Here is an 18,249-nt window from a genome sequence, read left to right as displayed (position 1 = left end):
GTATATTGAGGCACCTGGTACGACCTGTGACTTTGTCTTTCCCTGCAGGACCTAACTGAAAGGAGGTGTTAGGGAAGACATAGCAGAGAGGCCTTTTCCTGTTGTTACAAGCAGTATTTGTCCCTTAAGAAACTTCAAAAAGAATGCATGCTTGCTTGAGGAAGAAGACAGTCAGAGAAAAGCTGTTCAGTAATGAGCCAGGGAACAAAGGAAACCTGGTCTGAGAGAGAAAGGAGGAGACTGTAAAAAGGGGAGGACAGTCTACCAGAAACCTGTGAGGCTCTGCAAATCAAAGCCTAGACTCCTTTCACAAGGGAAACCCAAGGTAATTAGAAAGTGATTTTTTTTTCAAATTTATAAAATGTTACTTTATTTTTTTTTTAAATCCAAACAAGTAAGACTCTAAGACTATCTGATATGAATTGATAGAGTTTGGTTATGAGTACAATGATATCGACTTTTTTCTATTTTTGTAATTTTTTTAGATGTTTTAGAGAATTTATAGAGGTGACTTTTATTAAATTGAAAGCATCTTCTTTCACTTTATTCCCTCCTCATCCCAAGATTGTGCTTCTCCTTCCAGTTATGGGACATTAACTACTTGTCTGAGAATCTGTAATTAGAACAGACTTTTATGTCATGATCTGAGGCTCTTACTACTTATAATTGTATTTCTAAAGGAAATTGCCAAAGTTTGGCCCGTAGGTACAACATTTGTAATTAGGGAACCATTTGAAATAGTTGTGATGACAGAAATATTCACATCATGAACTTAAGAGGTATATCTTATGGAGTGGAAAGAACACTGCCCTTAGTATCTGAAATTCTGGTTTCACAGGCTCTTTTTGTTTATTGTCTCACTGCATAACCTAAAACAAAAACCTTTTATCACATTAAGAGTTTCTTCATCAATTTAAAATCATGAAATATGGGGGGGGGGAAGTCTGTTAAATATCCTTTTAAATCCAGTTTTCTAAAACTATGATATACTGATTTTCAAGTTCATAGAATGTTATAAATTGAAGGAGGATGTGCTCAGAGAAAATCCTTTGCTATAACTCAAAACTTCCTAGAACATTTTGGGTTGTGAACATGGTGATTCCTCTGGTGAGATGTAGAATGGTGCTTCTCGTTGTACAATGCCTAGGTAGTCTGGGTATGGAAATACCTGGGAATAAAGATGAAGGGAAGCTGGACGTCGGTTTGCAATGGAAAAAAAAAATCTTGTGCTCTCTGGGAAAGCAAGTGGTTGATGAATAATGGTAGGGAGATGCTAAAAATAGAAGCTTCAAGGAAAAATGATAGACTGCTATAGACAACTCCAAAACATGTGCTGATTCTTCAATGATGGAATTGGCCAGTCTTAACTCCTTTCTGACCTTAAATTTGAATGCAAATTGCATTCCATGACAAATATATCTCCCATTTTAAGGACAAACTCAAAGGAAATTCTAGTAAATGTGGTGAGAATGAGAAATAAGGATTTTATACCCATCGAAGCTGACTTTCAGCTGTAAAGAACACAAGCATGAAATTAGAGAATATTCTTCCAGAAGCCCTTCCTGATGGATTTGCCAGAGAAAAAGCTTCAGGCAACCAAAGTACAATATATGGTATGAGTTCACCCTTCTGGAATGTTCAAAGCAGGCATATCCAGGGAGACAGCATGTACATGAGTAGATGAGTGATTGTCTAGGACAGAGGGGTTGAAGGCCAGGGGGGAATGGCTGTTAATGAGCACAGAGCTTCTTTTCTGGAGTGATAAAAAATACTCTAAAACTGATTTTGGTGAATAAATTCAGTGTGACTATACTAAAACCACTTAAATGCACACTTTAAATGGGCAAATTGTATAGAAAATGAGTTAAAAAGAAACTAGTTGGGAATTTAATTGAAAATATTAGTATGGACATGTATTTTACCTTACAGATATGTAACTATGCTCACATATGCATATGTGTGCATATCCCCTGAAGAGACCTAGAAATGATGAAGAGCCAATAGTTATGAGCATCCCCAACACGTAGATTGTAGTCTTGAATTCCCATTTCCCACTAATCAGGGTTTCTGGAGAAATGACTGAAACTGAAAATGTACAGGATTAGTCAAAAGCATGTCAACAAAGCAGAAAACAAAGACTATTAGAGTAATGTCAAAATACTCAGGAGCTAACTTTTAGAGGCTTCCACTAGCCAAAGTTAAGAAATTTCAGTTTTATTAAAAATTGGAAATGTTATCAGATTAGAACTCATGAAGTATGTTTGTTCAGTTCATAATAATATTAAAAAGCAAAAGTAATTGGTCATCTTCTAAGAATGACAGGCAAGCCATTTATTATCTTGAAAACTGGTGAATAAAGGAAAGAATCAGGCATTTATCTGACCTTCCTATATGAACCATATTACTGACTGTAGATGAGTACCATCAAATAGTAGATGAGCCAAGTATCCCTTGGTAAAATTATTCCTGTTTAGGGGCTGGGGTTGTGGCTCAGTGGTAGAGCACTTGCCTAGCATGTGTGAGTCACTGGGTTTGATCCTCAGCAACACATATTAATTTAAAAAAAAAATTTTAAAGATACATCAACAACTAAAAAATATTTTTAAAAAATTATTCCTATCTATAAATCAGAGTGAAATGATAAAAGCAAAGAATCACCCATTTTTTTCAACCCATGATGAATTAATAGATCAAGTCTATGATCATCAACAGCACCTAACATCTCAAAAGGAGAAGAGACTATGGAAATGACCCCTGATAAGAGATCACTTCACCTATAGCTGTGCAAAGAGACCAGGTCTCCTAATCTAGCTTCCAGGTAGTTAGAAATACAGAGAGAATGCTTCAAACACCAATACTCGTGCACAACCAAGAAAACAAAATGTGTTTCCAGCATTTCAAATGACCAAGAAAACAAAATGTGTTTCCAGCATTTCAAATGACTGGAGTTTGGGTAAATTATGAAGAAAAAAAATGCAAAAACAAGGAGCCTGTGAGTTCGAAGTGCATATGACTACATATATACTTCCTGATGCAGACTTGGCTAATAAAACCTTAAAGAAATGTAAGACAGTAAATGCCAGAATGTGGTTACCTGTGAAGAGAAGGAAGGAACAATGATAGGAAAGGACACCGTGGAGCTTCAGGGGTGGCTGGCAAAGTCCTGCATCTTGTTAGGAATACTAAGGTGTTGTCTTATGATATGACACAAGACTATATATTCTGTGTGTTTGTGTTGGGGATGAGAAGATTTCTACTTGGTTTTATGATTTAAATGTATTTTTAAATGAATAAGTAAATATTTTCCAGAAGTAAGGGCAAGCTTAATGGAATGTTTTACATCTTGAGATTTGTGTCATATCTCTCCCTCCATCCCTTATCCCCCACCAAAAAGTATTTAATGTATTGAATTAGCTTGATGTGTATAAAATTATATATAAATAAGAGATTATATTTAAGACTTACAACAAACCTAATTCAAGTATAATGTATATGGAAATATTCTACATGTCTTAAAGAGCTGCTGTACATTTGTGTGCAGGTTTTTGTGTGGACATAAACTTCCAGCTCTTTGGGGTAAATACCAAAGAGCACAAAGGCTGGATTGTATGATAAGAGTGTGTTTAGTTTTAGAAGAAACTGCCAAACTGTCTTCCAAAGTGCTGTATCATTTTACATTCCCCCCAGCAAAGAATGAGAGTTTCTCCCTCTCCATATCCTCACCAATATTTGGTATTCTCAGGGAACATCTTGCCTTCTTCCTGATCTTAGAGGGAGAGTATTATGATTTTTCAAATGTACTGTTTTTCAACCAGCACAAGAACAATGTGTTGATTTTCTCTCAACTTTGGATTCTAATCAGTGATTGATAAATGAAGTTTCACCTGTATGAAAAGGGTTTGGAAATACCTTATGAACCTTTTTAAAAATCTTTGTTTATTTAAATTTTCCAAATTTCCCAAGGGATCCAGACATCAAGAAATATTTACATATATCCATTAGTTTACATTTTCTTCAAGTTGATTTCATTATTAAGAACTTCAATGAAAATAAATATCAAATGTACCTTAAGAAATTTGTACATAAATCTTCACACTTTTAGCATAGCATAAGCTATTGGTATAGCTTTCACTATTGGAAAAGTTTAACTTTTAAAAAATATTTTAACTTTGACTCATTCTATGCAAGAGTTATTTTACCTGTGGATTATCACAAGTAGATAAAATAACTACTTTACATTGGATGGTTCTTTAACAACGAAACTATTGTGAGCTGATTGGCAACATAGTCTTATGAAGCAGGAAAAATACTAATAAATGCCGTGTTGGGAACCAATAATTAGATTTTCAATGTGGCGTAAAGTACTCACAGGAGATTCATTCTTGGCCTCATAAATTTGACCATATCATTTCACTCTAATGCTATTAAGTGACTTAGAGACATTATTTAACAGTAAAATACACTACTAAACCACAGTGGCAAGCACATAAAGCCTGGTTATTCAGTGATGACGTGCCATTTGTTCAGGAATCGGCTGTCCTGTCCTGTTTGCTCTTAAATATAACAACAAATGGAAGTTGGTTGTTAAAGTGAGGATTCAGCATCACATGGCTGTACCTCTTGTGCTATCTGCTAGCTTAAAGATTATTAAAGATTGTTGCTTTGTCCACTGCAGAAATAGCACAATACCTGTGGTATTGTACAAATATTTTGATTACAGTATGTTTTCCGGTTTGTTTATTTCCCCTTCTTCTTGGATTACCTGAGTATACCGAGTTCAGTGGTTTCAAACTATGGTTACATCAGAATCCCAGGGAGGGCTTGTTCAAACACAGATTTATAGTTTCTGTTCTCAGAGCTTCTGATCCTATAGATCTGAATAGGGCCAAAAAAAAATATGTATTTCCTTCAAGTTCCCAGGTGAGGCTGACTCTGCTTGTCTGTTGGAGGACCACACTTTGAAAGCCACTGACATAGTACCATAAAACCTCTTCTCTGTATTTAATAAGATTCCTGTTTTTAAAAATGAGCTAAAAAAAAAATAGACATCAGAATTTAGCTCTTGTCATTGTTCAGGAAACCATTCTAATTTACGAGGTCAAGAATTAAATAAAACAGACAGGCATGGTAGCACATGCTTGTAATCCCAGTGGCTGGGAAGACTGAGGTAGGAGGATCACACAATCTGTATATGGGGTAAAAATGGGAGTTCATAACCCACTTGAATCAAAGTGTGAAATATGATATGTCAAGAACTATGTAATGTTTTGAACAACCAACAATAAAAATTAAAAAAAAAAAATCCAGCCTCAGCAACTTAGTGAAGCCTTGTCTCAAAAGAAAAAATAAAAGGGCTGGTGGTGTGGCACAGTGGTTGAGTACCCCCTTGGTTCAGTTCCTAGTACCCAAAACAAAAATAAATAAATAAATAAATATAAACAAAAAGAATTAAAAAAAACATTTCTTATATTAGAGAATATAATACAAGCTCTTTTCCTGAACTAACAAATATCATAACTACTAAATGGAGTATTAAACTATTTTAGATTTCCTTTATATTAGGGATAATTCCCACTAAATAAATCAAATAGAAGAGGCCTATTAAAATCCCTGAAGAATATGTGACACAAATTCCTATCATTAATGTATAATGCACAGATTCTTTTTCCTAGGGTTTTTGGTCACTTGTCAACAGCACTTCGTTAGAGTGACTAAAATTAGGGCCTGAGTAAGAGTATCTCACTTATATTCTATTTTATAGCATGAAAAATTTAGTATTTGTATTAATTTTTTAGCCAGTGCTTTGCTAGTTGTTTAATATTGAAATGGCTTGCCTTCATTTCTTTCTATAGGAGTTATCTATGCTTTTGAATAATCTAATGGATTCATTCCTTAGCTACCAAGGGTGATTCCTGTCAGAATGATAATCTTCAATATACTGACCAGTCACAGAAGAAAAGATTTTATATACATGATGTGTATAAATCGTATTGGAGGGATGCGCTTTGCCAAAAGCTATATATAAAATCTAAAAGAGCACCTTGGTAACTTTCTCTTCAGCTTTGTTTTGTTGCCTTTCTATGTATCTGCAACACCTGTGCCAATTTAATTTGGTAACACTACTTGGCAGCGAGGATTTCTCTGATTACCTTGTACAGGATTCCTAACAGTATTATGTTGTCTTCATTTTTTTTTTTTTTGAATGAGCCATGTAAGGTATTTCTTGATCTTTTCCTGTGTATCATGAACTAATACAAATATTCCTGTGGATGTTTTTCCACTGTCCTGCTTTAAAAGCAAGTATTACTGTGAGTCACTGACCACAGCCGTCTCCTATATTATGTGTTCCACATGTCTTATGCAGCTTGGCATGTAGTCCATAGACACTCAATAAATATTTGTGGAATAAATGAATTGGCATTTTTAAAAGGTCAAATTATAAAATAGGTCCATCCTTTTTAAAAGTTTATAATTTAGAAAGTTCAAACCATTGAAATGTCTACATGTGATAGCTTAAAAAAAAAAGAAAAAAGGAAAACAAAAAAATTGTTAATGCAAGAGTGACTACAGTGGACAAGATAAATGTTTCCTGTTAGTTATTGTTTATATTTACATTTTAAAGAGGAAATGTCTCCTAAATTATTTCAATTTAATATTTTCAAAACTCTTCTAATAAAAATATTGAGTTATGTGACATGTTAATATTCTGATGATGATTGATATTAATTCAGGGCATTGTTGTTGAATTATTAATGGTGCTGTTAGACTGTAACACTGACCTATTAAAAATATATGCAGTGTTGTCACAAAAGAGGATACATGAAAATATTTTAAGACCTTTTAATTTAAATGAAAAATATTTAAGATGCTTTCAAGAAAGTTAACATAATTCAGGGTCTGTAAGGTCCAGACACACTGATTTATTTACCTTTTGCTTATGGCTACTAACCCTACAGCTATGGTGAATGAGCCAACCAGTGAGTGAGTGAGCGAGTGAATGAGTAAATGTCTTCTGACCAGCAATTGCACTTTCAAACACAAGACCTAAGGAAATTATTATGGTACAGATAAGTAGGTATTGAGATGTTCCTTCTTCAGCTTTTGTGGCTCAGCCAAAATTGACCTGAAACCTGTTTTTTGTACTATCAGAGCTAAGCAGGGTTTTGCATTATAAAGAATTATTAAAGAAAAATAAATACACAGACATGAGCCAGAGCATGTGATTGGCAAAGCCTATCAAATTTAGCATCTCAGACTTTAAACATTAAATATTGACTTTGATATAGAATGTAGCTTATGATGTGGATTAACTTGGTGGAGGTTGATGTAAAATATTAAAAAGTAGAGTATGCATAATTATGCCACTTAAAAATGTGAGCAATACCATTTAGAAGGATGGATGCTTAAGATATTAACAAGTTATATGTGGGTGGACAGGATTAAAAGTATCCTATATTTTTGATCTATCTAATTTTGTAACTTTTCAATAATGAGAATGCATTCATTGTATAATAAGAAAAAATAAAATTTTAATTTTGATGTGGGGAAAAATAAGAGAACTTCTCAAAGTTAGCTTTAAGGTACAAAGATATGTTGCTCCATTTTGTGGATGAGGAAACTGAGGCTAACAGATGTTAATTAACTGGGCTAGAAAGATGAAATTAGCATTGTTACCATATAATCTGTCCAGCAGCAGCATCATTGAAAACTTAAAATGGTTATCCATAGCTGACATAAAATTATGGGCTCTGTGACCTAAGGCAATTTAGAGGTATTAGTTATAGTATATGATAAAGAAGAATTTTTCAGGAACCCCAAATCACCAGCCTGACGGAATTAGGTACATATCAAGTAGGTTTGCATTTGCTTAGATAGAATGAAAAAGGAATTGCTTACATAGTGCATAAAAAATTAAAAAAATTTGTGCACATTGGTATTTACTTTAGAAATTCTCAAACTATTACCGCTTAAAAAAGTCAATAGTTCAATTCAGACATGTGACACAGAAAGGCACGTGTTCTGAAGCTCATACACCCTTCACTATAAAATTGACCCAGAAGAGACATTTAACTAATCCCCATGCCCTCATGCATACAGCTACTTACATTAGAAGGAGAGCAAATAACCAACACTGAGAACTTTATTGTAATAAACTGATAGTTCATAATAGAAGAAATCAGTAGGACTGTAAAAAGCAGACACAAAGAGCTCAATGATTTGGGGGCTACTTAGTGTGTGGACAAAAGCCTCCTATCCTTCCATTATTCCCAAGGGAACCACTATCTTAAGCAAAGAATGATGATGGTAACTATAACTGCTCTTAAACACCTGTGCATTTAATCACAGCCATTTTTTGATTTTGGAGAATGATTCCTTAGTCACATATTTAGAAACTGAGGCACCAAGAGGTTTGCATTAGTGTTCAGGATGGTGCACATCATTTAAATGGTGACAGGAAACTAGATCACCTGGTCCCATCACAGGGCCTGCAGATGGTGATGCTGATTCAACATGTCAGGATAACTGTACATCTCAGTAAATCAAAAAGAACAGATAGAAATGCTTTAAAAACTGATATAAATAAAGGGGTAAACTGTAAGTGTTTTTCATGCTCTTCAGAGATGGGATTCACTTAACTGGAAAAATTCTCCAGCATAAAGTGCTTCATAACTCAGAAGGGTCAGGGAGTCACAACGTACTTGGGTAGATGAAGCTATCATTTTTTTCTTAGTCTTATCTTTTTATTGAACAGATATTTTCAAGCCTGGATTTGATATATTTCAAATGGATTCTGGTGTTTACCTGCAAAAGCAAAATAGTAAATAGAACAGTCCCTATTTTAACACTATGACATTACATATTAACCTCTATGTAGTGGATTCCACAAATTCTTTTAGGAACTATAGCTAGGTTAAGTACACATTTCCATAATTCCCTGGTCCTTTAGCAAACATTATATTTTTTAAACAAAAATAAGATATTTTCCTTTTGATGAGAAATGTAGGGTCAGAAACTATTTGGCCTGCTTACATAATATTAAATGTTATTCATTATATACTGTGTATTTTTGTAAACATCAGTTTGGTGATTTGCTCCATTTTGAAAATCTAAATTGAGATGGAATAAACAGCTTGACAGCCCCTCTTTAGGTGCTTCATAATTGCTTGGGTTTTTATGGTGATTTTATTATTCTTGCTATACTGTATTATTATTTACTATTCTTGGGAAGGTGTTTTAGGAGTTGGAAAGTAAAAAACAGCACAGTGGTGGCACACATAAGGATGATCTTAAGCTTTGTTACTATGAGGTTTCCTCTCCCTTTTCTGTGCATTTTTAACTTCCCTATTAAATGCATTCAACCATACTGTTTCCTTTCTCCCTGCCCCCTCCTCATTTATTGCTACCACAAATATATACTTTCTTCTTGAAGATGTATTTTTTAAAAGAGAGAAAGAATTTTTTAATATTTATTTATTCTTTTTTTTTTTTTTAGTTTTCCGGTGGACACAACATCTTTATTTTACTTTAATGTGGTGCTGAGGATCGAACCCAGTGCCCCGCGCATGCCAGGCGAGCGCGCTACCACTTGAGCCACATCCCCAGCCCAAGAAGTATTTTTATAAAGTACTCTGATTATGTCTCAAGATTTCACTTCTGATGACCAATACACAAACACTAGTTTATTGGTTTGTCATTCACGTATGTTTGTTTCTGACAACTCAAAGAAGTTCCATAACCAAAGAGAACTGCAGCTTTTCTGGCTGTCTCATTTCTCATAACTCTGATGATCCAGAAATCTACTTGTCATAAATGGGAGACACTAAGATAGAAAGTGTAGGGACTTCCATAAGACCCCAGATATGCTCTTTAACCACTTTTCTCCTTTGAATTTAAAGCCATTTTCTTGTTTTACTTAATCTTTATGTTTCTTTTTTGCCATTTTCTAGACCTTATTAATCTAGCTCTCTGCCTGCTATGTATCATAAAAAGCTCTATGCACCTCCTTCTCCCCTGTACTTTATCTCCTGTCCTCCACGTTAACCCAAAGTATGTGCACAGATGTGTGCATCCTCACCTCAGATAAGCACATACCTGCCCCCACGTGAGTGCTACCTCTTCAGTCTTACCTCTCTCCCAAGACCCAATGCAGTCTCTCCTTTTATTCATATTGTCATTTTTGACTGTGTGTTTATATAGTTTTATATGACTGATTTGTCTTTCTGATTGTGAACTCCTTTTTCCTCCTATATCTCTCTTATAGCCCTTACTACTTTGGTAAATATGTAGTAAGTGCTTACTACTCCTCAAAAACATGTCCTATGGAGCAGAAAAATAATTCAGAAAGTATGTTACCTTGGTCCTCATGTTACAAAAGAGGAAAGTTAGAACAGTGAAGTGACCTTTCTTCATTATGGCAGGACTACTAACTAGCAAATGCTGAACTAGAGCCAAGGAGGAGGTGGCAGTGATTGCTACCCAAATGGATAGTGGTGATGTGCCTTCCCTGAACAATAACCTGAAATTCTCCTGAGTATTTCTCCTGATTTTTCAGCTTCCCCTCATACCTGTAATAAAATCCTCCCCACTTTAGTGCTACAGAATGAAATCACAGTCCTTTCTGTGGAAAAATTCAATATCAGAATGCTTTTTTTTTCAATTATTTATAAGCATTTATTCGTTTTTACTATGAGATCGTATAAAAGAAACCTCCTTTTAAAGTTTCACCAGCTGTTAAGTTTTCATGAGAATAAATATCTTTTAAAAAGCTAGACAGATCTAAAATGCTTACTTGCTAGAATGTCCTACATTTAGATTTTTAAATTATATTCCAGAATTTCTTCCTTCATTAAACTTTGTGCTTTCATACATTAAAGAGCCAAGTTTAAGGGACATTCATTGATTCTACTTTGTTGTGACCCATAGTTACTGGCAGGTTATTTTGAATAGACAAGTTGGAGAGTTTTGTGCTTTAATTTTTCAGGAAAATGAACAACACTCTTTCCATCTACTTGCTTGAGGGCTAATTGAATTGTATGAATCACAAGGAAGAAAAATAAAACAATTCACAAAAGCAGTCTTCTAATTAAATGTATAATTTTTAAATGAAGTTTATAATGCAATTTGATAAATGGAAGAAAAAAAATTTATTATAAAAGCTTCACTTTTAGGTATTGATCAGAAATTAAAAGGAAAAAATGGGAAAATTAGAAAAAGTCAATGAAAGAAGGGTGGGGGCACACACATATAGAGATGACCCACAAGGGAGGGTCCCTCTGGATCAAAGAATTTCATGAATCAGAGATGACAGGAAGTTGCTATTCCCTTGACTATACCTGTCCACAAACCTTTAGACATTTAACTAGGAGAATAGAGTCTCTGAACTTCAGTTTCTTTATCTGTATACCAGGATTATGGAACTAGATGACTTTTGATGTCCCATTGAGGTTTCTACAGCATTAATTTTTTTACTTTATTTTTATTCTGATATTTAAACCTTTCAAAGTTCCACACAAAATTGAAGACCCCAAGAAGCTTAATAAGCACATATTAGTTGAATGACGAAATTTAACCCTCAGTGAATGATATGTAAGTTATTTTAGTTATTTTCAGCCAAATATATTTATCATATTTATGGCATCTTGTGCTGAAAGCTTTATGTTTTGAAATAAGTAATAGTAAACTCTGCTTATATTAATGGGGAATAAGCGTTTGATCTTTTAAGAGTGAAATTTTCAACATGAACATTTGAATAAAGTCTCTGATATTGATTGTGCATTTCAAACTGAAGCAAGTCTGAACTGGAAATGTTTCTTTCCAGAACCATCTGTTCTTATTCATTTCTTCTTTCTTTATTCTTTGCTCTGGCATGTATATTATTCTTGTACAGTGTTCTTCAGGGAACTGTAAACTAGAAAGACAAAGAAAGCCATACATCTTGTTTACAGCCTTGTCCAATCCTATCTGTAAGGATAAAGTAAGAAGATAAATGTTTCTGTTTGACAGATTTTAAATTTTGAAGTTTTTAAAACATTGAAGAAAAACAGCAATAAGATTGTGATGATGTTACTTAAGTGTAATGAAAAGATATAATGTTGATGTGGTTATTTTGAAATTCTTAACTTTTGACCATAAAAGTTCCTATTCAAAGCTACTTGTTAGTTACATGCTTGAAATGTTATTTTAGGAGCTATTTCATCATATCTTACCACCCTTCTTTCAGCAAACTATATTAGTTTTGACTTTTGCTGTCAATGTAATCAGAATCTCTATCATGCAAAATATTCTTGGAGATTCTTGTTGGATCATATCTGTCCATCTCAAACTGGTTGCTAATTACATATACAAAAGCCCCATTTTATTTTAATACTTTTTTTTAAAAAAAAAGGAAGAAAATATCTTCTATTATAAGCAGGGATTACATTTTATGAACTGCCATTTTTCATCTTGCCCTCTTAACATAAAATCTATCCCACCAGATGAAGGTACCAACAAACTTTGGAGACCAAAATTGACTATTATTTGGGTGGTAAATTAATATTTGCCTTTTTAAAAATTATATGAATAGTGCTTTTTTTTCCAAATACACTTTAATTAGTTTTGTGACCCCTGTATACTAGTTTTTCCAGTGATAAATCAAAAGTAGAAATGATCAGCCCTGATTTTTCTTTGTACTAGGGAAACAGAACCAGAAAAATTAAGCTTCCACCAGGCCTAACATAGAAGCAGAAATAGGCTCAGATCTGAGATCAAGGTCCTTAGTCCCATCCCTCTGTCTTCTCCATCATCCCCAGCCCCTTGGAAGGAGCACTGAAGTGCCATTTAGTGTGCTTTTTATAATAATTTGCTTTTCAGCACATCATCCAAGATGTGCTAGTTAAAACTTAATTGCCCTTTAGAATGATTTGTGACATGTCACCTTCATTCTTTTAACAATATTAATTCTACAAGTTAGTTTTATTACACACACATTATTTTAGGTAGAAAGATGTTCTCTTTTAGAATCTGGATTACTCCTCCAGGTAAAGTCTCTTCAAATCTCAGGAGGAGATAACAAATCAAACATTAAGAATTGAAACTGATAGAGGTTCATATATGATTTTATTTAAAGCATCAATGGAATATTTAGAATTTGTATCCAAAATTATCTTGGTAATTGTCCTGTAATGATGCCCAATGTTGAGATTCCAGAATTCTTGAAATAATTATTTTTAGACAACAGCAGCTAGTAGAGTAGGATGGAGCACTTTGCAAACACTATAAGACCAATGGCTTCTCAGAACACTGGCCCAAGCATATTAATCAATCTTTGATGGATACATTTATTTATTATATAAATGTTTATGGAGTACCAGATACTGTTTTACTGAATACTGGGTACATATATAGCAATGAACAAGGAAAAGTGTATGCCCTCATCTTGTTGGTATCTAGTGGGTTGTCAAACAGTAAAACAAGTATGCAAATAAGATAATTAGGAGGTGATAAATAATGGAACAGAAGTGAATGGGCTGATGTGCTAGGACATAAATAAGGATGCCAACTTTGTGAGTTGTTAGGAAAAGAGCTCTCTTAAAAGGGGTCTTGAAGATAAGAATGAGCCAGGCATGCAAAGAGCCTTGCAGCCAGAGGAGACAGCAAGGGCAACACTCCTGAGAAGTGGCCCTATCTGCTCATTGACAATACAAGTCTCTTCCTACCTACCACTCGGAACACTGTGGTGATATCAATAGATGTAAATTTTAATCTCGGTTGGCTATCTATGTCTAATAGTCAATAAGGGAGAAGTTGAGGTCTTTTTCTGTACTTTGAGAAAGAAAGGAAAATTATCAGGGGGGACACAAGAGAGTAACATATGAAAACATTTAGAGATCAGCGTTTGAAGGTTTTCAAATCCTGCCTTGTGATGCCAGCTGTCGATGTGAGAGTTCCCAGAATCCAAAGATCTTGGCCGGATATAAAAATTGACCCGACCCTTGATGAATGGACAAATTTGGATTGACCAAAAGGAGGCAGTAAAGGGTGTTTCACAATGAGAGGACTGTGTAAATAAAGATGATAAGGTGGACTGAATTTGAAAGGATGCTTGAAACCAGGAAGTCTCAAGAGCACTCTCCACGGGAACAGAAAGTTCATAGGAAGTGTTGAAAGATCAGTAGAGCACTTTTGACAACAAAGGGAATCATTACAGTTTCTTGAACAAGAAAGTAGTATGGTAAAAAGGAGAACATTTGTACTATTAGATAAAAGTTAACTAAAACTAGAGGAAGAATCCTGAGAGGCTGGGTAAGAGAAGCTTTTTTTCTTGTGTTTCATTGTTTCTGGTGATGAGAACATGGCCTTTTGCTCATCTCAGAGAGTATGCTGTACACAAGACACGAAGGAGTTGGTGATGACACTTAGTTACTGAAGGGCAATAAGTCAAATGTCAAAATGCCAGCTCTTGAGTCTAAGAAACTGAACAATTATCAGTGATAGAACTAGGGATGTTTTCTGGGATATTAAATGATCCATGCAGAACTAGAGCAAAAGTGGAAAGTTGAATCTGGGAATATAAATAGGTGATGAAAACTGAGGGCTTAGCTCTTGGGAACGAATACTTACCTGGAAGGTGATAAGAGTAGGTGGCGGGGGAAGATGGGGATTAACAGAGTCAGAAAGATAATAAGCACATGAGTAGGGAGAATGCACCAACACACCAAAACAGCAGTTGTATAAAGCCAATACAAGAAGGAATTTCAGGCTGTAAATAGAGAAAGTTCTTGAGGAAATACCATTATCATTATCACCGTAAAAATGACAAATAACCTTTTAGAATAATTACTAGGTGTCCCAAGTTTTTAAAATATAATAAAGTATTTATTTCTTTCCATAACCTTTAAAAAGAAAATGTTATCATTATCTCCATTTTACAGATGAAGAAACTTAGGCACAGAGATTAAACAATTTGCCCAAGATTACTCAGTTTGAAGAAGTGGAACTAAGATTCAAACACAGGCATTGTGCCTTCAAAGCTTGAGTCCTTAACTCTCATGCCATATGGTAATACCCAAAATGGTGTTTTAATTACATAGTTTAACTTCTATCTTATGTAAGTGTCTTGAAAAGGAGTTAATTAACAGTTTAAAAAGTTGGGTAGAAACCAGGAAGTCAACAGATGGCTGGACAGTGATTGGATAAATCCTTACAGCAGAAGACACCCTGAAATTCTCTAGGATGAGGCAGAGAAAGGGAAGGAAGAAGAATGTACCCTTTGATCTATTTTTCTTTGTCCTCTTCTCCCATAACACTATTAGTTGACGATAAAGGGAATTGTCCACTTTGACAAGAGAAGCGATACTAATTTGTGAGGCGAATGGCACCTTTATTTTATATTTAGCACTTTCTATATATTACAAATATGTGCATCTTTATTTGTGTACAAAGTTTATTTACATTGATTGTCAAAGTTTTAGACTAAAATTATTTGTTTCTTAACTTTCCTTACAAAATGAGAGTTAGATTCCCAAAACCTGAAGTCTAGATAGTAGCCTCAATGTTGGTTTTACTGGATTACCCTCACAGAGTTCAAATCTTGGGTTTTCTCTATTGGGAGGCTCAGGTCTTAGGGCAGGAGCTGTGGACAACTGTGCTGCCCTCTGGAGCAGACAGGCATGCTTTGACAACCACTTTAATCATGTCTTTCTCATTACCTGAAGAAGGCCTTTTCATCCATGCCCTTCAGGGCTCCTACCATCTTTCTCACTTCTCCCTTGTTTGAAGAGAAGGCAGAAAAAAACGTTAAATTCTCAGCCTACCAGGCTCACTAAGGAGTGCACCTGCGTGGTACCACAGCTATCACAGGGAGAGCTATGGTAGTCCTTCCTTCAGTGAACAAGGTAATGCCTTTCTTCGGACTTTAAACTCTGAATGGTTATGATCTGATCATTTTTTTATACAGCAAAATAATGTCCAATAGAATTGGCAGCTCAGAAACTTTTCTTATTTTTCCACTTAAACAGAATAAAATTCTTAGCATGACTCTCCATGATTTTGGCCCACATTATGGGTAAAGCCCACCCTTATTTGCAAGTATTCCCCTGTTTGGTCAGGCACACTGCACTAGTCCGTATTTATTCTGCAGGCTTCTGCTTTCCTTCCTCTGTGCTTAGACTGATCCCACAGGGAGGCTCTCTCTTCCTATTCGTCTCTCCAAGTCTCTAGTAGTATTGGACCCAGTTCAATGGTGCATACACTCCTCATGTAATGTTATCTCCACCACACAGCCTTGCTGAATTCATCTAAACAAGATAAGATTGCATCTCCAGCTCTCATTTTATCTGTTCTAGATAATTATGTGCATATATTATCTTCCCTACTACACTGAGGCAGAATCTGTATCTAATTTAACTATGTATTTTCCATATTACCTACCCCTAACAGAAAGTTAAAGCTACAAGCTCTTAAGAGAACATATACATACTAGTGATAGTACGTCTTTCTAAAACTTCTCCTTTCTCTATGTCCTAATTAATAACTATGCTGAACTGGGTATAGGAACAGATCTCCTGGTTCTCAGTCCAGTACTTACTCTTTGACAATGGTGCTTCTCCTTCTAATACGCACATTGAAATGTGCTTTAGAATCCCCATCCAGGAGCCCCAGACCATAAAAATGAAAATCTGGGGAATGGAGCCCACACATCAGTTGTGTTGAGACCTCCACATGATTCTAATATGCAACCAAGACTAAGAACCCTACAGCTTGAAGGCCCCTGGATCATTTTTTGTACTAGGTAATTTTATTAATTTGAGAAACTTTTCTTTTTTTTTCAGATAAGCAATATTTGAAGTAGAAAAGTACTAAACATAATAGATCATTTTGTTTTGCTTTCAACAGTAGCTTACTTAACTGTTTAACTTTTCAGATTTTTCGAAAGAAAGCAGTGGAACTTGGGGTAAAATTGCTACCTGCATTTCATACTCCCTCTGGAATACCTTGGGCATTGCTGAATATGAAAAGGTAAAACTTCATTTTCAACAACATATTTTAAGGGGAAATGGTTGAGATTGTGGACTAATAAGTAAACTCTAGATGGATTAGTACTTGTGTGATTATAGTGACAAATTGACCCCACTGGACTCTGTCCTTGTGTTGGAAGCTATAAGCTTTTCAGTGTTCCATAGCCTCAGATGGGTCCATCATGTAGAGCATAGCCCCAACAGGATCATGTAAACCAGACATGATCTGAGGTTTTCACTATTTCATGGAAAGATCACGTCAGTGATACTGTCTCTCTCCATAAATATCAGTAGCATCCCACTGTCTTTTAAGTCATCATGAAGTTGTTTCACTTCAGAGAAAGCAAATTCCTAAGAGCATTTAGCTACTGGGGATATTACAGAGATAGAACACTGGGAGAAATCAGATTCCCCCAAACAAAGGAGCTGGTAAAACTGACGCTGGAGCACCTGAGACCTTCCTGCACACCATTGCAAGGAAGAAAGGGGGCTGATTCATTGACCCAGATCAATCCAACCTCTCATCCTCTTTGGGTGGGGAAACCTGGTGTGCCAAGTCCATGAGAATATGGCCCCAAGAAGAAACCTAAATTAAACAACTTTCTAGTATTCTCCCAGGGAGTTGTTTGGGTTTTCACAATAGTTTAAGCATGTCATTTAAGATTCTTAATTTCTTCCTTTCCATGAATTATTAATGGCTTATGGGCCTCTTTGAGATTATAAGGATGATGGTGAAGATTGCCACTATTATTATCATAAAGTATGGTGGGTTCTTTACACTTATTACCACATGTAAGTTTCACAATAGCCCAGTAAGGTCAATACTGTTGTTATCTCCATTTTATTCATAGGGAACTGGAGTCACAGAGAGATTAAGTAATTTGCCTTACATCATACAGTAAGTAAATGGTAGAGCTGTAATATGTATTTAGATGTTTATGCATATACATCGATGCATAAACACAAATGGGTTTCTTAGAAACACCAAAAAAATGAACAGGGTAGTGTGGCAGGATTAATGGACACTTATTCTTAATTATTTTTAGTGACATTCTTTCCTGAAGTTAATTATGAAATTGCTGATTATTTTTTAATAAATAAATCCATGAAAGGTCATGCTTTGTTTTAATTCATCCTGTGCCTTTCTATAAGTGTGTGTTTGTCTGGAGGGTGGGCATGTTGAGGCAGAGGGATGGGGAGTCTCCACACCACTGGGCTTCATTAAACTCATGTAGTTCTCTGCTCTATAATG

The 18,249-nt window shown here is 35.1% G+C and overlaps 1 protein-coding gene across 1 annotated transcript in view; it reads left to right on the top strand.

The window, feature by feature from the left end:
* The window catches only part of Man1a1 (mannosidase alpha class 1A member 1), a 175,142-nt gene that overhangs the window by 74,572 nt on the left and 82,321 nt on the right, over nucleotides 1-18,249 (top strand). Inside the window, exon 6 of the mRNA XM_046466986.2 lies at nucleotides 16,904-16,998. Coding sequence (XP_046322942.1) covers nucleotides 16,904-16,998 — 95 coding nt within the window. The remainder of the gene's footprint in view (nucleotides 1-16,903; nucleotides 16,999-18,249) is intronic.

The sequence above is a fragment of the Marmota monax genome, unplaced genomic scaffold (genome assembly GCF_021218885.2).
Source record: "Marmota monax isolate L192 unplaced genomic scaffold, Marmota_monax_Labrador192_F-V1.1 WCK01_AAM20220418_F8-fsc00140, whole genome shotgun sequence".
In the NCBI taxonomy this organism is placed as follows: Eukaryota; Metazoa; Chordata; class Mammalia; order Rodentia; family Sciuridae; genus Marmota; species Marmota monax.
This window is presented reverse-complemented; position numbering and strand designations above follow the sequence as displayed.